The following is a 23,220-nucleotide window of genomic DNA, read 5'->3' as shown; positions in this document are numbered from 1 at the left end:
CCCAAGCGACACCAGATGTACCTGAAGCCCTACAGTCATTGCTATAGAGGCCCGAGAAGTACTGAGGCCAATTCTCCAACCTGAAACATGTCGGCTGTGGCCACCGCAGCTTTAGTTATTTTAAAAATGTCGCCAGCCCAACTAACATAGTCCTTAGCTATAGACGCCATCAGATTACAAAAGTAACTAGTGCACATTAAAGAACGTAGAGAACTGATAGCGTGTAATAGAGATGCTAAGCTGTATGTTTTGTCTAAACTAGTAACTATTGCCACTCTGAATGATGTTTCTATTCCTTCCTGCAACAAAAGCTGACTTGGTGTTGAGAAAGATTTCTGATGGCCGCTGACCTACTTCAGCCAGCTATCTTTAGCAAAGTTCTTAAATATACGTCTTACTCTTCTTACCTATAATACCTCATTTTGGTGTGTTATATTCTCAGGGCACACATATAAACTAAAGGCATCATTGCGTAAATAAATATTGTTCCAGTAGCTGCAGCGAGAGCTGTTACACTTCTGTATCTCGGGCTACGATGGTCACTGGTATCTGCTATATAAATGGAGGAAAATGGCAGTATGTTACTACACTAAAAATCTATTGACTCACCATCGTGCCTGAGCGAGAAGCACCTTCACAGTAGGTGGCGCGACCATATTGAGGACACGAATATGTTTGTGATATTTATGCATACCTCTACGGCATCAGATTATGAATGGTCTTCGTAAGCACCAAGAACGTGTCGTGATTCGACTCGAAAATTGAAACAACGTCATTTCCATATCGAATACTTCAGAGTTGTTCGCCACTACACTACTATCATACATTGATTTATAGTCAGCTGCAGGTAATCAGGCTTTTGTCGCCCCTTGTTCAGATAAAGAATCTTCTAGAACAGTATACGTGAAAAAATCGCGCTAAGTGTCGCTGCAACGATTATCCCAGTTTGTCGTTCGTCTTTCGAATCCGAATCTCGGATTTTCACATGTTCTGTGTGCCACATATTACTGGTATTCGGTAAATGGGTCATCTAAGTGTTACAGTAGTCTTCTACACAATAAATTACGATAACGGACAATTATCACACGACACAGCTGAAATATACATATTTTGGCTTTAAAACTGCTCTGTTTCTATGTCAGCACAGTTGAGAAGTCGGTGTATACAGTGTACTAGCGCATTATGACATATTTTAGGGAATGAAAACTCCTCTACCGAGAGTAACATGGAGTCCTGAAACAGAGATCTTGTGAAACTCAGTCCGTTCTATTAGTCCATTTGCTCTAATAGGACGTAGAGAACGGTAACTAAGTTGATTTCGGGCTCCTTGGCTTCTGGAAGGTATTCGATACAGTTCCGTACAGTCACTTAGTGAAATACATACGAGCTTCATGAGTACTGGACAGACTTTGAGAGTGTATTCAGGAGTTCCTGACAGGCAGCACTCAGCTGTTCGATCTTAACAGGGTATCTGTTGTGAAACCAACGTACGATTGTCTCATGAATCAGTATTGAGCATGTTACTCACCAGTTGTGAAACGTGTGATATTATTACCACATGTTTCGAGACTACATTACCCCATTATGAAGTGCTATAAAACGAGGAAACAAATCAGTACATCGCAACCATATACAAATATTTATATCTTCCCGCAGTATAACATACCTTAAAGCTTCTGTACCATTAGGCACCGTAAAAAATACAAAGACAGCAGCAAACATGCATTTTCAGACATAAAACTCACCGCTAATTCGAAAAATTTGGTGGCTGTTTCCCAAGGAAGATATTGCTAAAGTGGTCCCAGAAATACCTCTTGGACACCTCTGTCTTCTCATGGTGAGGCATTCATTTATTAAAACATAAAAAATTTTCATTTCCTCTAAATTTGACAACAGCGTCCCTTTATCCTCAAAGTGCATTACCCTTATGCTATCTGTGATGCTACCCAACGAATGCTACTCATTCTTGAGATGCTTTGTTTCTCCCCCGTCGATAACCCATTGTCTTTATTATTATACTCTTTAAAAATTACATTGAAGTTTCTTCCCGTATTCTCCACGTGCTTCATTTAACAATCCTGACACTTCATTTCACAAACTCCCGCTTTCCTCATCCAGTTCTCCCCTGTGCCAATTTTTCACTCTCTTCTCGAGTCTTTTGTCCGTCCCGAAAGCAATTTTCACCCATCAGTTATTAAATAATCTCGCCAATTTTTATGAGATGAATCCTCAATCTCGCAGTCTATATTTCTGCGCATTTTTATTCGAATTAGCGATGTTCAGTTTTTGTCTGTTCGTCATTCTATATGGATGCACGCGTTGCAACAGAAATTCAGTATTGGGGTTTACAATTTACTAGACTCGAAATATAATGTTCGTAGATTTTATGATAGACGGTAGCATCTTTGGGGGCTGTGACATATGTGTTGTAGGAAAGTACTATTGATGGTAGGCGAAAGCGGCTGTCTTGAGTTTATGAGTGTGCCGTGAGAATATAATACGCCAACATGAGATGCTCTAGGAAGAGTTTTATATTAGCATGTTTGCTGCTGTGTTTTTGGTTCTGGCGGTGCCTAATGGCACAGAAGCTTTGAGTATTTTATGTTATTGGACGGTATAAATATTTTTATACGACTGTCAGTACGTGAAGTATTGCGATTTATCGATTTGATTCCTTGTTTTATAGCACTTGATAATGACATAACGTAGTCCTGAAACATGTTGTGGTAAAAATATCACACGTTTGACAACTGGTGCGTAACATACTCAGTACCGATTAGTAGGGTGAAATCGTCGGATGTAAAAATAACTTCTGTCATACCCCAAGGTGTACCTTGACAGTTCAGTATATACACAGATTTGGTGGGTAACGTTGGAACCTTCATTAAGATGTATGCAGATTATGATGTATAGAGGAATGCTGCAAACGTATCCAAGAGTATCCGTCCATAATGACCTAAACAGGAACGAGCCTAAAAAACAAGTTGTGGGAGAAGCAGGGACCAGGCTGAAATTCATAGGAACAATTCTCAGGAAACGTAACTCACCGGGCAAAACAAGTGATTTACAAAACACTCCTCTGACCGATTGTTAAGTACTGCATATTAATCTGAGCTCATGAACACGTAGGATTGTTAGAGGAGGTAGCAAATATCCAAAGAAAAGAGTCATATTTCAACAAGGGGTCGTTTAATAACACAAGAACGTTATTGAGTTGTTCGTCGCACTCCTGTTGCAGACGCTGAAAGAGGGAAGTTTTGCATCACGGAGAGTATTACTGTTGAAATTCAAAGAGCGTACGTTCCCATAAGTCAAGCCAGATATTAATTGAACCCACAAACATCTCGCGAACTGCCCACTACGCAAAAAAGCAGAGAAACTAAAGTGGCTTGCAGTCAGTTGTTCTTCCCATTCGCAATTTGCGAATGTAAGAGAGAAGGGGCAGATAATATAAGTACAATCTGGCAGAGTACAGTTGTAGGTATGTAATGAACCTCCATCGGGTGGCCGTAGAGTGGAATCTACAGTACCCGTATAACGACATTTCAAATCTTTTCTGTAATTACCGATCTTGAGCGAAGGTCAAAAGTATCCGCAAACGTCCTTGAACTCAAAGCACTTCTGACTTTTCTACGGCAATTAACAGCACTTTATTCCATATGTTGTGCAGTTCAAAATTATGCATAGCGGCAGGTCACTTACCAAATCTGAAGCTGTTTCTGCCGATCGTTTCAGATTAACAAAAATCTATAGTGACGCGTGAAGTCAAGCTATCCAATATGTAACGCCTTCGACCTGTACTCAGGTTTAAATGGTTCAAATGGCTCTGAGCACTATGGGACTTAACTGCTGTGGTCATCAGTCCCCTAGAGCTTAGAACTACTTAAACCTAACTAACCTAAGGATATCACACACATCCATGCCCGAGGCAGGATTCGAACCTGCAACCGTAGCGGTCGCGCGGTTCCAGACTGTAGCGCCTAGAACCGCTCGGCAACTCCGGCCGGCTCCTGTACACAGGGATTAATTCCTAAAGACAATATTTTTATGAAGAGAGTTCACTGCGACAGTGAAATGCTTTATTAAATCAGTATGTACAACACGTAATTATTTGCGGTTTTCAATATATCCTGTATGAAGTCCATGAAGTAATTCTTCCTGTAGTGATCCAGATGTTAGCACGTAGGATATTGGCTTTTCAATAAATACATCAAATTTGAGTCTATCGTAAGTTCCTCAATCACAAGGCAAATTATTATACGAAATAGTTATTTATTTTGTGCATTTGTTTTGTAACCGTTCTCAAAATTAGACAATACATGTTATTTTCCAGTTCACTGGATTACGCCGCTGATTAAGTTATTACGACAAACATATTGTATAACGAAAAAGAGTTTTGAAGCATATTCACAATACAGAACAAGTGACGATTAGTAACATCGGGTGGTCTCACTTTTACATAACTTCATTAAATTCTTTGTCTTATCTTTCATTGTTGTAGAGAGGCTGTGATGTTCAATCAACACTTGCAAATATACCCCGCAAACGTAGCTAAGTGTTTCCACTTCTGTTTAAGAGTTGTTTGTTCCTGTACCATGGTTCTCATTGAAATACTGAAATGGAAATTTTAAGACATAGCCGATTTTCTTTTTTAATATCTCATTTATTTCACGTTACCGCCAAAAACTGAACGTTCGCACACGCCATACATGGGGCCCAGCTACCCAGATTAGTCCTCATGTACTGTGGGTCGTATATCTCTGATGCTTGTCAGACAAACTCTGTAATGCCGGCCGGTGTGGCCGAGCGGTTCTAGGTGCTTCAGTCCGGAACCGCGTGACCGCTACGGTCGCAGGTTCGAATCCTGCCTCGGGCATGGATGTGTGTGATGTCCTTAGGTTAGTTAGGTTTAAGTAGTTGTAAGTTATAGGGGACTGATGACCTCAGCAGTTAAGTCCCATAGTGCTCAGTGCCATTTGAACCAAACTCTGTGATTATAAATTCATTTTCATGTTAGCGATTTCAACCGGATACAACCGAGGAAAGCAAAAGAATATGGATGATTACGGTATAACCTCCTTTCAACAGCTTGCACATTAAAGACGGACCACTTCTTCTGCTGGACAAGGATTGGATGATTTTTCCACCGTGTGCTCGAAGAAACCATGTTGAGTGATTTAGGAAACTACGTCTAGTGAAGAAGGAGGGCGCAGGGAAAAGGTTGCACTGGCGAGAAGGGTAGTCTCTAACTGAGATATTCATCTAAGCTACGGAGACGAGTATTCGTGTGCATACTGCATTAGGTAATAATAAGTAGGCATAAGACAGTTCGTCATGAGCTGTCCATATCACTTCATCGGTTTCCATAGACGAAAATAGTATGATACTGTTTCCTGATTACATACCCAAACGTATAAATTACGTACCGCCGGGAACAGGAAGTTGGAACGAATAATTTGAGTTACTCAGCGCATTAAAAACACGGGTATCTGGTCTGTATGTACAAGAACGTAAAAAAATTAAGTTCTAACCCTCTGATTATTTTACTTTATATTAGATTTCTGTGTAATCAAAAATAGTATGATATCTGGTACTTCAAAAAATCTTTTGATCACAAATTGCGCTCCATCATTTGAGTCGTGTGCCAGTCATAAACATAGTAAATCATTTGAACTGTAAATGTAAATTTAGAAAATGAAATCTTGTAATCAAATGAAGGTAACCCATATTAGTAATTGAAGTGTTGTTTAATCTTTTCTAAGGTGAACTTCTTGAAAAACTATCACCCGTATCGTTAATTCATTGCTAAGTAATTAACTGAAGCAGATTTATCCCACAAAAACATCAATGTAGTCCTTGGAAATGCAATTGTAGCTGCCAGTCGCGTTATATATTATGAGTAAGGTAAGTACTGTCACTGAATACGGCGTATTACTTGTAATAATATCCATACGCTACACATTAAAGCTATCGACCTGTCCCAGCCTCGAACGGGTAGCACTAAGTATCTATGACTGGAAGAATTGTCTAGCATAGCAGTAATAAATTATGTGTAAAACGTAAACTTTTGTCACGGCCGGATGAGTCATAATTAATAGAATGTACTGGGGTTCACATTTAAACCAAGCGTTTCGTCTCCAGCTGTGAAGGACATCGTAGCTTCTTTGAGTGTCCGGTTCGCACTCTAGCTCGCTGCTGACTGCAGCAGAATTCCGTTTACGCGTGCTCTCCGGCACTGCATGACGTGACGTGCTTCGAATACCCTAGCACAATTAGCCGTTGTCGATTGCCTTCGTCCCCTGTTGCTGTCATCCCTCCGTGGAAGCTTTCAGCACCGGGGTCCGTTCGACCACGGCATGACAGCCCGGAACATTTTATTAATTGCAGTAAATTATGTACACAAACCTTCCTCGTGAATAAATCTATTAATGGAAACCGTATGGAAATACCTACAGTAGTTTTTGAGTTTATCCTTCACATACAGACAGGAACACGTGGCGGTAGACTTCAAATGAAGTCGAAATATGTTTATGGTGAAGGCTAGTATGTATATGTTACCTGTGCTCCACTGCGCAGGGCCGGTAAAAGTGAAGTAAGGTGTACCGAAAATAGAGCATTACATTTTCTACAGCTCAGTGTGTAGCTATACAAAAAGCCAGCTTTCCAAATTAAGCCTCGACCTTTTCATAGACAATAGAAACTAAAAGCAGTCGCATTGAGGCATATGAATTCCTTTACGCAAAACTTAGCGATGGTGAAGAGTCCAAGAACGAACTACGATACTGGTATTAAGCGTCGAAAGAAACTGCAGGTGTAATTTACTCTCTGCTCTCTGCAAACTTCTTTCATTACTCTGGTCCGTCGGTGCCATTAACTTCGTAGACCTGGATATTAAATCAGGGGACACGCAGGTGGCGCTCGATTGAGATGGTAAACACCGAAATCTCTCCAGCTCGTTATTCCTTTTCCTGTTCTAAACAGCTCCCTGCGTAAATCGTGTGACACTTCTGTTCTTATCATGTTCGCTATTGTTCTCAAAGCAATGAGAGTTTTGTGGTATTCTCGAAAACAATAGATTTGAAAATGTTCTGGGTGAAATATGAATATTACGTTCCCTTTACGAAAGAACCACATTCAAGATTTTTGCGGAAATGAATTGTTGAACTTCGTGATCGTAACGTATGTTAATGATAGTATTTGAAGCAAATCCAGGGCTGCCAGAACATTGCGCATTGTGCAGCGACTGTACAGGCTAGGCAATTAACCCAGTTCAACCCATAGTTAGAATTAAACTGCAGTATCAGTAGCGAAAAATATGCACTAAATTCGGTAGCGGCACTTCTCGACACTGTGAACAGAAATGACATGGAGAAACTGTGAAAAATTTGCAGACTATGACTGCATACGTTTGTTTAAGGTTTCACAGTATGATGAAGATGAATAGTGCTAGATTTCGTGCTACGGTTGATGCAATATTTATAAATGCTGGCGTTTGTCCGTATCCCGTACTTCCTTACTATGCAGCGTTGGCGTTCCACAAAATCCCGGAAATGTCATTGTTCTACTGCTTTTGCTTTACGCCAGTCACTGTAAAATGAAAACAGTACCTAACTAAACCTCTCCAAAGCACTGTAGGATTTGGTACGTATATCGAAATGTTACGTTCAATCTGTGAAAAGAGGAATAGGAAAAGATAAAATTTAAATTATTGTCACGATTTTCTCATGAATCAGAAATGTACTGTCGTTATAGCAAAGGACTTCTGCCTGAACGAATTAGGCATGTAATATAACGACAACGAAACATAGAGCGTTAAATCCATAATTTCAGAATTGTGTCTCTGCTTTCTTTCCGAGAAGAGTACAGCTTCTAGATGAAGTTCACTATGAACGCTCATGTTCAGAAAAAACAAAACGACTTGAACGACTAGAGATAGGACGTTAATATTCGATGGACACGTTCATTAGTATGTTCTGCGGAAATGATTAGCTTTTGAACCAGTTCGGACCGCGGATTCAAGGTCAACATCGATATCGCGAAGCAACACCACCTACCGGTAAAATTTGCCTGCTGCTATAAACCGAAGGTAATGGACCAGAGTGACTTGAGAAGACGCGAAGCAGCGTGACTGGAGAAGACGTACAAGATGTCTCGCAGACGTATGCGCGAATCATACCGTTTTAAAGAGGGTACATTATTGGTATGAGAGAACGTGACGCATCCATCCGTAAAGTTACTGCCCGTGTGGGACGAAAAGTTTCGGCTGTGCAACGGGTATGTGCCGATTGGATCACGGAAGGCCGTAGAACAAGTCGAGATGCGTCAGGCCGCATAATACAGACCACCCCACGAGAAGATCAACACCTCATCCGAATGGCATTGCAGGACAGATCTGCGTCCTCTTCGCCTCTGGCTCAACAGTGGAACACATTGTACACCATCAGGAGTGACAGTCCGTCGCCGTGTATTACGGCATGGGTTGGTGTGCGTCGTCCACTTCTCCGCATACTTTGGCGAATGTGCAGAACCATGCTGGACGGTAATCGTGTATGGGACAACGTCACTAAGGACAGGAATGGCATCAGCTAACGTTTTCGGACGAATCCAGGTACGGTTTCGATGAAAATGATGGCCGCATTTTGATTTGCTGCAGGCAGGAGGAACGGCATCGCAGTGCCTGCGTTCTCACACGACATGCAGCGCTCTGTCACGGCCTGACGGCGTGGGGTGCTACTGAGTACAACCACAAATCGCAGTTGGTGCGTGTCCAGGTCACTGTGACCAGTGTGACCTAAGTGAATAACATCCTGCGACCTGTAGCCGTACCATTTCTGCACAACACCCCAGACGCCATTCTTCAGCAAGACAATGCACGAGCACGCGTTGCGCACGAACACCTGCCTTCTTGGTGTCACAGGAGTCAACCTTTTGACCTGACCCTCCAGATCACCAGACCAGTCACCGATCGAAAATGTGTGGTATATGGTGAAACGACGGGTGCACCATTGTGACCCAATGTCAATCACCACAGATGAACTCTGGAATCATGTGAATGAAGCATGGATGGCTATTCCACAGGACGCCATTCGCGCCTTATAAGCGTAGATGCCATCACGCTGGAACTTCTGACTGATATGCTAATTATTTCTGCAGAACATACTACTGTACATGTCCTGTGAATATGAACGTCCTGTCTCTAGTCGTTCGAGGTGTTCTGTTTTCCCAGAACATGAGTGTATTACCAGGAAGATACCATTGGTACCTTGTTTTACAAATTAAAAGCGACGGACGCTCCGAAGCTTGTCACATACTGACTGCAGTCTCGGCAGCTTTGAATTCGCCATAAACGGTCATTTAAAGGCCGGCCGGTGTGGCCGAGCGGTTCTAGGCGCTTCAGTCTGGAACCGCGCGACAGCTGCGGTCGCAGGTTCGAATCCTGCCTCGGCCATGGATGTGTGTGATGCCCTTAGGTTAGTTAGGTTGCAGTAGCTCTGAGTTCTAGGGGACTGATGACATCAGATGTTAAGTCCCATAGTGCTCAGAGCCATTTCAACCATTTTTTGTCATTTAAAGGGTTTATTGAGGGTTCCGAGACTAAGGAAGAGTTAGAGAACGCCAATATAAGGTCGACCAATAGTAATCACTCCATATCGGGACCAGCACGTGGTTTCGAATTCACAACGAAACTTAATGGTTTCTACAAGAGTTGGCAGCTTCCTAAGGAGTTGTAGTTTCCAACGAATTGTGTCTCAGAGGAGCAGAGCAATTTATGCGTGGGTCAGATATCCAGCAAAACGTGTTTTAATAGGGAAAGCGCATTCATCGAGGAGTCAGAAACTTTGATAGTGGCCACAAATGAGTGGAGTATTATGTTCAATATCGATGAATCTTGCCGCAATATCCAGAATTATGTTGGCCGCACTTTCGTCTGTTGACAAAGCGATAGAGGGCCAAACCATTGGCGGAAAGAGACCAGTTCTGTGGCAGTGCAGTACTGGTGTGGGGAGGCCTTGCGTTCGATCAGGTCGGAGGAACACTATTAAAGTATAAACACAAAGGTGTAACGCACTACCCAAAGTGTGAGTTAGCAGAAGTAAAGTTGGTCAAGTCTAGTACCCACTAAGGTTGTCAGGTTGATTAATTTCTCTTAGGTGACAAATTCTCCCCGCTGACTGCCCAACGAAGTCTCAGGATCATCATATAATGCCGGCCGCGGTGGCCGTGCGGTTCTGGCGCTGCAGTCCGGAACCGCGGGACTGCTACGGTCGCAGGTTCGAATCCTGCCTCGGGCATGGGTGTGTGTGATGTCCTTAGGTTAGTAAGGTTTAAGTAGTTCTAAGTTCTAGGGGACTTATGACCTAAGATGTTGAGTCCCATAGTGCTCAGAGCCATTTGAACCATTTTTTCATCATATAATGTATAGTTACATGCGCTGCAGTAGAAGACGAAGGCAAGCTCATGATCCGCCACCAAGGCATCCGCACAGATCTTGCTCGGCAATGGGAATGGGTACTACCAAAGCTGGATAATCACCTTACGTAGGTTACGCTGCTGAGCAGCATGCATTGCAGTTAGCATTGTAGACTCCATAACTGCTTTGTTCTTACTGAAGTTACTTTCGAGCGTTGTCACGTTTATATTACCTAACGATCAATTTGGCTTCCACCAGCTACACTCGACCATTCAGTTGTTCTTATGCGTTGTCGAGTAGGCTACGCCAGCTTTCAACAATAAAGAGTACTGTGGAGTCATATGTTTGGATGTGTCAAAGGCGTTTGACAACATACGGCACCGAATCTGCTGTATTAGCTCTTTCTACGGGGACTCCCGTCAGCGTTTATGATACTCATCCGCAGCTGCTTTGACCACCGAACCTTCATCCTTCGTGCTGGAGAGAGAATGTCTACCGAACGTGACGTTGCGGGGGAGGGGGTGCCATAGGACTCCGTACTAGGTCCAGTGGTGTGCATAGCCTACATAGAAGACCTCCCGTAATCGCCAAGAGTGATCAACGTCAGACACGCCGATGACGTAGCGCTTCTCACGCGCTGCAGGTGGCCAGTCGTCGACTGCAAGACCCTTACCACTACTCTGAAGAATGAGCTGCGAATTGGAGGATCGGTTTCAGTGCTGCCAAAAATCAAGGCACTATCCTGAACAAGCGCCATCTACCGGCGATCGCCAATGTTGTGCTCTTTGTGTATCCGAATGAAGGGATCAGATCCTCGAAATAAACAGCGGACTTCTAGATCAGAAGCTCACATGGAAGGAGCGTGTTACACGTGTGCATAAGCAAATAACGCACTGGCTTGGTGCTCTCCAACCATTACTCAATGAGTAATGGCTGGAGTCACCTGTGGTCTCTACAGGTTGAGTATTCGGCTCGTCATGAACAACGCCAGCGAGGTATGGGGAAATGCAGCTCCTAGCTACATCAAGCGCCTACAGGCCCTCCAGAACCAAATCCTGCTCCGAGTGATTCATATTCCGACGACTTTCCGGCACACTATCTCCATGACGTGGCTGGCGAGTCCTGTGCCCTTGAAAAACGTCAGTGTGCGGCGAGAAGGCTATACCAAGCCCAGACTTTCCCAGCCACCCCTCACCCACCAACTCTGGAGGAGGAACGGCGTTCATGACCGCTACAAGCGGTCAGTGGCGCTACTTCATCGGTACGCAGCACCCTCTGACGTTGAACAAAATTTAGATGAGACATGCACCCAGGACGATTCTTAACACACGAAAAGCCAAACCATGTATCTCACCTCACGACTACAGTCAGCTAAGCTGTCGGGTTAATACTGCGGTAAGCTCGTTGTGGATTTACTGTCTCAACTATACTCCAACTGCGCTTCCTGGGCTAGGCGTCGGATGCTTATGCATTTTTCCATCAGGAACTCGCTTTGAAGCTGCCGCAACGACGCCGCAAAGCTTTGTGTTAGTGTTTCTGCGAGAGGACTTGTATGAACTCTGGACTTGTTTCCATTTACGATACACCGCATTTGGCTGCGTTTTCGTCATACTGGAACGTTAATAGCGGACAGTCGTTTGGGGACACTCATTTTAACTTGGGACTGCACCGTCAGCCCTTCAGCTTCTTTCTAGCGTAGCATCTCCGAAGGAACATTGCATCGTACTGCTGAACAATAGAGGCACTGCAGTATCGTATTTATCGGCTGACACTGGCTAAGCGACTTTCAATTAAAATTTCTTCCCTGTACGAAAATATACATAATATATGTACGTATACAAGTTGTAGACACATGGTTGACGACATATGGAGGTTAAGGTCTGGCCTTGAAGCATGCAAAAAAATTAAATGGCTCTGAGCACTATGGGACTTAAATTCTGAGGTCATCAATCCCCTAGAACTTAGAACTACTTAAACCTAACTAACCTAAGGACATCACACATAGCCATGCCCGAGGCAGGATTCGAACCTGCGACCGTAGCGGTCGCGTGGTTCCAGACTGTAGCACCTAGAACCGCTCGGCCACAAATAGTATAATTGTAAGGCGACCGCTCGAGATAAGCGGGTAATCTGGGTTCGAGTTCCGTCCCAGCACAAATTTTCATTGTAGTCATTCCATTATACAGCTGATGGTTGTCAATACTCGCCGCTACGAATACGTTTCATTTTTAGGATTAACGAAGGTTTAAAAATGTTTAGGAATTCTGACTCCAGTACTATTCGCGTTTAAACCAGGAGCGTTTATTCCTTCGTGAGTATTTCAAGACTTGTTTCCCAGAGGGAAAATTGTGTTCTGGTAACTCAGTGAACATAGTGTTCATTGTATATCTGGTCTATGATACTGGGCGACGCTACAGAACCATTTATCCAGAAAGATTTCATTCAAGATCTGGCAAACAAATAACCCCCGGTGTTTCCAGAATGAGATTTTCACTCTGCAGCGGAGTGTGCGCTGATATGAAACTTCCTGGCAGATTAAAACTGTGTGCCCGACCGAGACTCGAACTCATATCAGCACACACTCCGCTGCAGAGTGAAAATCTCATTCTGGAAACATCCCCCAGGCTGTGGGTAAGCCATGTCTCCGCAATATCCTTTCTTATCCATATGCAGTACTGTAGTGCATAAACAATTACCACAGACGTCCGCAGAACATAGACGCATGAGACTTGGTAAGAAGTTGGAGAAAGACAACAGGAAACCAATTCAACTTGGTCCAAAAAAGCTATTTTCTCAACACTCACTACCTGAGTATGGAAATGATAGATTGATTCCTTTATGGCTAATAGATACTCATCTGACATAACACTGTAAAAGTCTGCAGTCATTTGCATACGCAATATATTTTAATCAGTACTTTTAGTTGTTCTTCTGTGAAAGGCGGTGTAATCGTACAAGAGTCCGTATTTTATCCTGATCACACATTCTCCTTCATATTTACCAGCACCAGTACTGGGTATGTGCGGTTTGTCTCAGTTATTCATAGATGCAGGCGTGTTGGAGAACACTGGTAACTCTGCGTTCCGTGACTCATTAGTCTCGCAATTTCATTTCCAAACTTCGAATGTCCAGTTGTGGAGTTGCTGTTAAAATCCTGCCTAGTCGTCAAATATCGGGTGCCTAGCAAACCGGCTTTCTCGGATCGTTAGACAACATTCCAACAAATCTTATTAATGAGTTTTATTACAAAATGAAAAAGTACAATACTTAACCCTGTGTTACGCAGATGTGCCGCAAGCATAGGGCGACACACAAAGTAAGAATTCTCTTCCGTATAACAATTCCCAAGTCCGTGTTACATAGTTAGTACAAGCAAGTGATAGAGTTGACGGCCGGCCGCGGTGATCTAGCGGTTCTGGCGCTGCAGTCCGGAACCGCGGGACTGCTACGGTCGCAGGTTCGAATCCTGCCTCGGGCATGGGTGTGTGTGATGTCCTTAGGTTAGTTAGGTTTAAGTAGTTCTAAGTTCTAGGGGACTTATGACCGAAGATGTTGAGTCCCATAGTGCTCAGAGCCATTTGAACCATTTTTGATATAGTTGACGCTTCTGTCCAAGTTGCTAAACTGCTGTAGACTAGGCCGAGACCAGTCGGGCACGAGGCTTCGCATAGGGGCCGCTGCTGTCGCGTTGTCGTCCTGGAGAGGGGTCGGTCAGCGTGCGACTGACTGACGTCTTCTCACAGCCATCTCTTCCCGAGTGGTGCGCCGGCGCTTGACTTTATGCCGTAACAGTTCCTACTTCCTAGCTAGTTTTTGTGTCCTTTGTGATGCAGTTGTAGGTGCCGGTGGCTGCACTAGGCCACCCCTTCGGCAGCTAACGTGACTTTGCACGCTGACGGATCGTATTCGGAACGCACTTGACTTTACGCTGTAGCAGCAACCAGCTCTATCTTCTCCGCTGGCTATCGTGATAATCAATCGCGATCACTGAATAACAATCAACTCTGTGCGACGTTCCGCCTACGGTCGCTCAGCGTACAAAGTCACGATTGCTGCCGAAAGGGTGGCCTAGGGGTAGGCGCCGGTGCTTATGACTTCGACGCCCTTTAGCGTCGTTGGATGACATTTCGGAACACGGGACTCTATCTTCGATTTGTTCTTCAAGACGGCCTCTACAGTCCTCGACGTTTGTCGCGTTATTTCTTGGACACTATGTATACGGTGTGATCCATTTATCCTAACCAACACTACCAACCTTTTTTCTATAAGCAAAATAAAGAGTATATCAGCAAATGTTGTTAAGTTAGCATGGAGGCATTAACCAGAATAATTGCCTTATTTGTAGCTTTGTTGGTCAGTAAGAGAGCAATAGGTCTTTTCCAAACATACATCACCCCGAATTCTTCATTCTTTAATCTACTTGTTCTTCTCAAGACCTGTTCAGAATCGTATCACAGTGTACCATTCATGTAAACATGATCTTATGAAAAACATAATACAAAATTGTCTCTCACTCTTATGTTATTTCACTAAGTGCCGGTACTCGGGTAATGCACCTCGTCCACTTACTGAGCTTCAGTAAACAAATGGAAACGCAAGTCATTCAGTCAAAGATCTTCAGTTGAAGGTATGTGTGAGTACCAACCAATCCAAGAGAAAGTAGAAATGCTACTTATGAGAACGTGAACTAATTCAACGTCCGCCTTGGTAGCTGCACGGTTATCGCGCCGGGTTGCTAACCGAAAGGGCTCGCCTTCGATAGAGCAGTGAACTTGTTGTCAGAAAGTTGCCGACCGAAATCCGCATCTGGCCATCCAGATTCACATTTTCCGTCGTTCTAGTAAGTCGCTTACCGCCAATACCGGGACGGTTTCTTTGAATGGGACACAGTCGATATTCTTCCTCAAATCCGAGAGTGTGCTACAGTAATCGAAATCAGTATAAACGAATGGATAGCTGTGAGAAAATTAACATTATCGGTTGGAGTAGTTGCGCACAGTGTATATGCAGTAGTATGAGATCCAGTATACTGACAAATGCAGTCAATAGACACTAGCCAATCAGCTGGTAGTGTGTGGGACTCTGTGTGGTGTTAGTGTGTCCGTACGTATCTTAACTGCAGATAGTCTACCGAAACCATTAGTGACAGTACGTACTGTGTACATAAACCACGATTGTAATACAGCCACTCGGAAAACAGTTGTCACGTAATGAAAAGGCAAAAATCGGTGTGTACAAGGAAACTGGACCCTCTAATCATCCAATCGCCAAGAAAATGAACCGTTCAAGTATAGTGATTTATAATTTCATTACATTCTCCCACGATATGGATTGAACGGTAATTATAGGCCAATTACAAAATTGTCTGAGGCGTCGTAACTTTTACTCTCGCACAAAGCGAGGTCCACAAACCGTTATTATCCTCCACTTGTTGATTTACAGTTGTCAGAAACTGCCGGACATGTTCGACAAATCTTGTCAAACGAAAATATCTTGCATTCAAGAAATGACCACAGAAACTTTCTCTTACGCCCAAACCTAAACAGGCTAGATTTGAGTTAGCTGAAAAGCATATTTCGTGGACTTGAGAATGGCATAAAATGATTTTCAGTGGTGAGAAGTAATTTAATTTAGATGGTCCAAATGGATTTCAGTATGTTTGACATGATCTGAGCACAGACCAGCTGGTAAGAATGAGTAGAAATTTTGATGGCGGAAGTGTTATGATAAGGGCAGCATTCTGAACTGAAGGTAAGTCACGTACTGCTTGGATGAACACTAGAATGCATACTGAGATGCTGGAGACAGAATGGGTTAGAATGTATGAGGACCCAGGGGACGAAAGTCTAACGTGTCAACAAGGTAATGAATCTATCCTGGTCTCTGCAGAAGAAAAAAGTGATTTAAGACAAAGGTATCGATGGTCTTGTCCTGCCCTGCATGTAGGCTGGATTTTAACCCCGTGGAAAAACTTTGCGAAATACTTTCAAGGCGTGTTTATCATAATGGAAGGCAATGTGAGATGAAATGAGCGCTATGAGAAGAGTGGGTCACAGTTTCACTGCAGGAATTGCAATCCCTAACGAAATCAAAGTACAAGAAGTTTTTGAGATAATAAGGAAGAACGGAAATTGGGCAAAGTACTAACAGTGTGACAACACAACAGGACTTTATATTAATTTCCCTGCAGGAAATACAAATACCTTATTTTGTTACTCGTGTTATGAAAGAAACTATGTAATTCCTTCATGATTGTTTATGTCTTATATGTATCTACGGGGTGGTTAAAATTAAACTTTCTCTATTTGACACGTTATAACACAGAAACTAATTACCGTACGGGGACCAAAGTTGGTAGCATTAATGTCAATGACACGGGGAAGAGAAATAATGCAGAATCAATTCAATTGAAACACTTTTAATCTGCTTCAACGGTACAAAATACCATTACATACCGTTACCATGACTGCTACAAAAGGGGCTCATCAATGTCCAGAAGAGTCTGAAAGCACAGGATTGCATTACGCACAACAGAAGGAATCATGTCCGTAGGTATGCTGGCTATCTCTCTTCATTTGCTGCACTTCAGATCAACATATGTGTGTGTTTCTCTGGTAAACTCTGTCCTTCAGGCAGCCCTACAACCAGAAATCATAGGGAGTGAGATGATGTGATCGTACTGGTCAATCATTTGGAAACGATCGGCAGATAATTTGACCGTTTCCAGATTTGTTTCGGCGATGCAGATCAACTTCACGAGTTATGTGCGGCGGGGCCCAATCTTGTATGAAAACTGTTGGCTGCAATGCGTCTCTCTCCTGTAGGGAGGGTATGACATGCTGGCGAAGCATATCGTAGTAACACTGGCCAGTCACACTGCACCTCTTTGGTCCTTGAGCATCAACCTGTTCTAAACAGAACAGACCAATGATAAACGTAACAGTGAAGCCACACCATACGGTGACACTTTCGCCATACAGAGGAAGTCCAAGCACAGTGCCTGGAGGTGAAGATCCCAGCACTCCGCAATTCAGAGAAAAATGATCTTCGTCTGTCCATGGGTTGGTCCTGGGGTAGCCCTCGTCAACTTCAGTCCTTGCGACAAAGTGGAGAGCGAAGTCAACACGTCGTTGTGGTCCTGTGGTGCGAGCTGCTGTACGATATGGTTCTTGAACGGATACCATTTGAGAATGGTTCGAAGAACTTTCCGTACAGTGGACCACGGGATGTTCAGCTGTCGTGACACAGCACGCGCACAGACTGACGATCGGGAATCGCGCGCAGCGTTGTCTGCCATTGCAACAGCGATGTCATCAACCCCTGGTCGTCGGCCTCTTCCCGGAGCGACGCCCAGTTCTCCACTTGATTCGAACTTCTTCATCATGTTCCGCACAGTAAGTGGAGAAAGACGACCTTCTGTAATCCTTTCAGCCGGCGATATTCTCGAAGTGCAGCTGCAGCATTACTGTTGTTTTGATAACTGAAATTGGAAATTTGTGGTAAGATCTTACGGGACCAAACTGCTGAGGCCATCGGCCCCTAAGCCTACACACTACTTAATCTAACTAAAACTGAGTTACGCTAAAGACAACACATACACCCACGCCCGAGGGAAGACTCGAACCTCCGACTGGGGCGGCCGCGCGGACCGTGCAAGACGCCGCAGACCGCGTGGCTACCCCGCGTGGCTTGATAATAGAGCTTCACCATTTATGCTCTGCTCCTTTTGTCTGAGCTCATGTTGACTTGTCAACAAGTGAACTGTGACTGGTCAGGTGTGTGAGACTATGAATCACGATTACTGAACACGGCACGTGGTGGCCATAGTTGGACCTGGACCGTGGCACTATGCCGCATGGAAATCGTGCACCCCATATTCTGGACATTAACGCTACCAAGTTGGGTATTCGTACTGAAATTATTTTACGTGTTATAACGTGTTAAATACTTGCATAACAAATTAGATGGGAGTATGCTTCAGGCATTTTATATTACTTTTCTAGGAACCCTGTCTTTATACTTATTTCCACTATCGCACATCTGTAAAAGCAACGGGGCTTTAAAGGCTTTTTTGACCACTTTTTTTATGGTTATACCCACCACGAGGAACAAACTGAGAGTACCGTATGGCAGTACGTCTCGAGAACTACTGAAACTGCACGTTTTCTGAGATTAATTCTCCATGTTTCGTTTACTGATGAGTGCACCGTGGTCAGATGTGTTGAGATTTAATCTCTGAAGTTATTCCCGATATCTGACATGTCAGACTACTGTATTCACTAAGGCGACATTAACACCATCTATCCTGAAAGAGAGATATTTCTAATTCAATCGCTTATCTGTGTCCTTCCAAAGTCATAACGGAGTTTTAGAACAAGCAGCGGCGGCATAACTACACGTTTCCTTGGAGCACATACAATAAAAACCAGGAAAGTAAGGAGACTACTAGAAGTAAAAATTGATGTCGCACTGGAGAATTGTTTAGATTACGATTTAGCCCTCTGATTACCCTGAGCGTATTCGTACGCTCGTGGGTGGTCCGAGCTAACAGAATACCGTCGCTGAGTGGTGCCATTAAGACACCGATTTGCAGGAAAATGAACATCCGGCAATCCGATTTAGGTTTCCGGTGATTCAACTAAGGGCCAGGATGATTCCCAGAGTAAACCTACAATCGGTTTGCTTCTCAAATTTATTTTGTTTCTTCACGAGAAAATTCTGAAATGGTGCTTGTTCTTTGTCATGTATAACGAAGATTTATAAATGGCTCTTGACAAGCAGGGGAAAAGAACTGTGTCAGTAACCACATACAGTGAATGTTGGAATCTTTAGCAAACCAGTTTAAGCCTTCTGCCTAACGCATGGCGTCTTTCTCGCCAATACAGAAATATTTAATTGTGCTACGCTATCTCATTTGGATTTTGAAGCAAAGTACAAAACACTCACCTATTTACGATATTCAAGGTTCCACACCCTCGATGCACTGATTGAATGAAACCATTTTCTGTTTATGGTTGTTAGTTGCTTTATCGACGATACTGGCCAAATTCAACTCTTAAGTGAATTTCAACCTAAAATTTACGAAAAAAAAATCATGTGCATCCAATTGAATTTATCATCACTACAGAACAGGAATTATTATTGGCTCATGAAACGGCTTGAACGCTTCGGTTCATATTTATAGAGTTTACGCTTGAGATATCAATGATTTTTGCAAATGTATGAGGGGAAATGACCTAACGTTTGAAACTGGCTAACAGCAGAAATAAAACCACACAGCCTACAGGTTGTTTCATGAAACAAAGCGCTCAGTTGACATGAACGATCCATGTTGCACATTATGTGTGCCATAAAGTTATATGATTAATTTAGTAGATTACAAACACAAGCATGTACATCAGGTTGTTGATCACTGAAATAAAAATACGACGTGGGAGTGCTTTTCATTCTGCAGAAGATTTCCACTGACCGTAACATTTTCATATATGCAGGATATTGAACTTCAATGCAGGATATTGTACTTGAATACCTGCAATAATTCGCTGTTACATTCATATTATAATATCGGAAGAAGAAATAAAAATTGGAAACGCCCAGTACTGCATGTATTCTTTGCACGTTGTTATTAATTGCAAAGAAGCAACTGTGTAATGTTTCTGCATTGCGACTCGAAGCTTTAAGTCCACACAAAACCGCCAATGTTTCTCCAAAGTTTATTTTATCTAGGTTTTGAACTTCTTGGAAACAAAGTCCCTCTCATAGGTTTCACAAACAGACAGAATACGTAATCGTGATCTGAGGAAAAAAATATAAAAACATATAAAGGGCTTACGTAGTATCTCATGTGATCGCGTTTATATAGAGTAGCATCGAAACCACTCCCGGAAATTATTCCTGTAACTATAAATGCAGTCGATTTTCTATTCACTTCTCTAGACAGGAAATTGTGGGAAATTGTCTGCTTCAGGTGTTTGCGGGGACACCTCGTTCTGTGAAATTTCCTGCTCGCCGGAGATGACATTCGGCACCGGTAACGAATTTAAGGTCTTCTGTGAAGCAAGCCGCTCCCTTCCCATCAGGTCGATCGCTCCGTGGGAAATCATATTTTGCTTGCGACACTTTAAGCGAGCAGCTGCGGCAGCACATCGGAGAGAGGCTTGCATTCTCCGATTCAGTTCGCTCTCGTATTTGGAATTAAGCGGCCTGCTACATCAGCTTTAACGTAACTATCTTTAGCGGCTTCTATTCTCCGATTCATTTCTCGTATTTGCAATTAACTAACCAGGTATATCAGCTTTAATGTAACTATCTTTAGCTTCTATAATTTATCCGTAACGAGACAGCGCTCTATATAACTCAGAATTAGTGAGGAAAAAAGAACTCACGTGAAAAAGTATAACATCGTCTCGCTGCGAGTACATCTCATTTCTCTTTTTTCTTTTAATTTCCAGTTAATCATTTTAAAAGACCCGTCGGTTCAGAGGTGTCTAGAGAATGAAGAAATTTCAAATGTGACGAGGATTGACATGTAATCATCCGTGCTACTTTTGAAGGAACCACTGTCATATTCACCTCAATTGAGCTAAGAATCTCGCGGTAATACGACTACAGCTTATATCATTTCTGTTGGTACTAACAGCATAGGTGCTTAGTGTTGACACCCTCTATAGCTTTTATGAACTTAGCGAGAAATATTTTTCGCGAGTTACGTTCCTCGCAACGGCGAGACCATATTTGAAAAGCCGTATTTTATTTTATATAAATTATTATTTATTTTTTCGTTCTTCGTTGACCATCACAAAGGTAGTATTGTTATCTCCGGAAGCAATGTACAAAGTATTACCTTGCAAGTCGCAGGTAATAGATTCAGATATCGTCTCCTATTTAGAAACTCTATTTTCGTTATTCTTACCATTTCGGCGGAGGAGTCACAGAGCTCATTGAATTCACTTGCATAGAAGGAAAGAAGATGAGAGTCTAACTTTCTCTCGACGGTGAGGTCATTAGAGACGAAGCACAAGTTCGGACTGCGCAGTGACGTAGAGGGAAATCGGCCGTGTCTTTTCAAAGGAACCATCCTGGGATTTGCCATCAGCGATTTATGGAATCATCATTGTTCGTGATAATGTGACCAATGATGAAATTCGAAGGTGATATGGAGTGGAACCTGTTGTTGAGAGGATGAGGGAAAGTCTTCTATGGTGATACAGACATGTAGGCCTACTTCGAACAGATCAAATTACAAGTGCAAAACGCGGGCTATCGTTGACAGTCGATGGTAAACGACCTATAGGGAGACTGAGGCAACGTTCACTGTACAGTCTCCATATAGGCCTCAAGATGCGGCTCTTCAACCTAACCAAGCACAAGAAGGTGCCAACTGAAGGCTGAGAGCCACAAGAGAGGACCCCGCTACATCGCGGCACAAACGCTGAGGAAGAAGACGAAAAAGAAGATTTAAGGAAAACACGAAGATCGAAACATTGATGGCCGGCTGGAGGTTTGAACCATCCCCTTCCAGACTGCAAGGCCAAAGAGCTAACCACTACAACGTCCAGGTCTGTCATTTATAAAGAAGTTATAGATTTCGTACTATATAGAATAAGAACGTAACAATTTTGACCTTAATTATCATGAGATACGATAAAGATAATCTAATTTCATCTAGATAGGTTGGCACAATGCGTTAGCATTTTTTAATGATACTGTTCCGGGTTCCATCTGCAGAATAATAATTCTCGATGAGCCAAATTCAGCGATATAAGTAATTCGTAGGCGTAATAAGAAGTGACAGAGTAAAGTGCAAGTAACGCCGGAAATCTGTTGTTCTTGGGATAGGTTTAACGACGAAGCTGAAAGCTTAAGCCACTCTCAGGGCGAAAATGATACATAGATGCAGGAGATGCTTGATATGTAGCGTATAACTCATCATAGGATTTGTATGAGGGGCTATGAGAGCAACGTTGATGTAGGTAATTCATTTGCTGGAAGGTATGCTGAAATTCTGTACGTGCATAATATTCGCGTATTAGTATGAAATAGCTCTCACACATTTCGACGGAAACGCATTTCCGTCACCAAACACCATTCTCTATTGATATCTCAATTCAGTTACTAATGTTCACTAAATTTCTTTTGGCGTCATTTTGTGGACCATACGTAGTGTGTTGGTCCGCTCAGACTCGTGATGGTTGTTAGGGAACTAGGAAGCGTGAACTTGTGATACTGGTGACTTGTTTTATTTCACAGCTATCACTAGATCATATTAATAGTGCTTAAGAAGTGCTCTAGCAATGTAATGCACGTTACAAAATGGTAAGCGCATTTTCATGTCACTGATTTTTAGACGAAATTTCCATTATTTTCTTGTTGTACAGTTTTAAACTAGCAAGTTTTTTACTTTACTGTCGGTAGTCGGCTGAGACGTCATTAAGAACCGACCATTTGAACAGTATGATAATTGTCGGGAAAGGTTCTGACTTCGACTGTCTTCGAAGATCGCTGAACTCATTCTTTTGCAGATATGGAGGAATATCAAGCTAAATTAATTGCGATGGTTTCGTGAGCTATTTTAGTTTTACTGTCACAACATTGGAAAACAGACGTCGAAGATACATTTCTAATTGCATTTACATTTTTCCATTTTCAGTTAGTTGCCTTGACCCGTGTTGAAGACTGCTCACAGTGAAGCTCTACTTCCGCACCAGTACGTAACTGTCTCGGCCATGGAGAGAACTACCACTGTATTATTGTGTAATGTTGTTCACCCCTGTACATAACTAACGTATAAACATACTGTACAAATATAT

At 42.9% G+C, this 23,220-nt stretch overlaps 1 protein-coding gene across 1 annotated transcript in view; it reads left to right on the top strand.

The window, feature by feature from the left end:
• Nucleotides 1-7,444, top strand: part of LOC126183911 (muscarinic acetylcholine receptor DM1-like) — an 86,556-nt gene extending 79,112 nt beyond the window's left edge. The window contains exon 3 of the mRNA XM_049926255.1: nucleotides 7,418-7,444. Coding sequence (XP_049782212.1) covers nucleotides 7,418-7,444 — 27 coding nt within the window. The remainder of the gene's footprint in view (nucleotides 1-7,417) is intronic.
• The last annotated feature ends 15,776 nt before the right edge of the window (nucleotides 7,445-23,220 follow it).

This window comes from Schistocerca cancellata, chromosome 4 (genome assembly GCF_023864275.1).
Source record: "Schistocerca cancellata isolate TAMUIC-IGC-003103 chromosome 4, iqSchCanc2.1, whole genome shotgun sequence".
NCBI lineage: Eukaryota > Metazoa > Arthropoda > Insecta > Orthoptera > Acrididae > Schistocerca > Schistocerca cancellata.
Note: the sequence above shows the minus strand (reverse complement) of the source record. Positions and strands in the feature narration are given on the sequence as shown.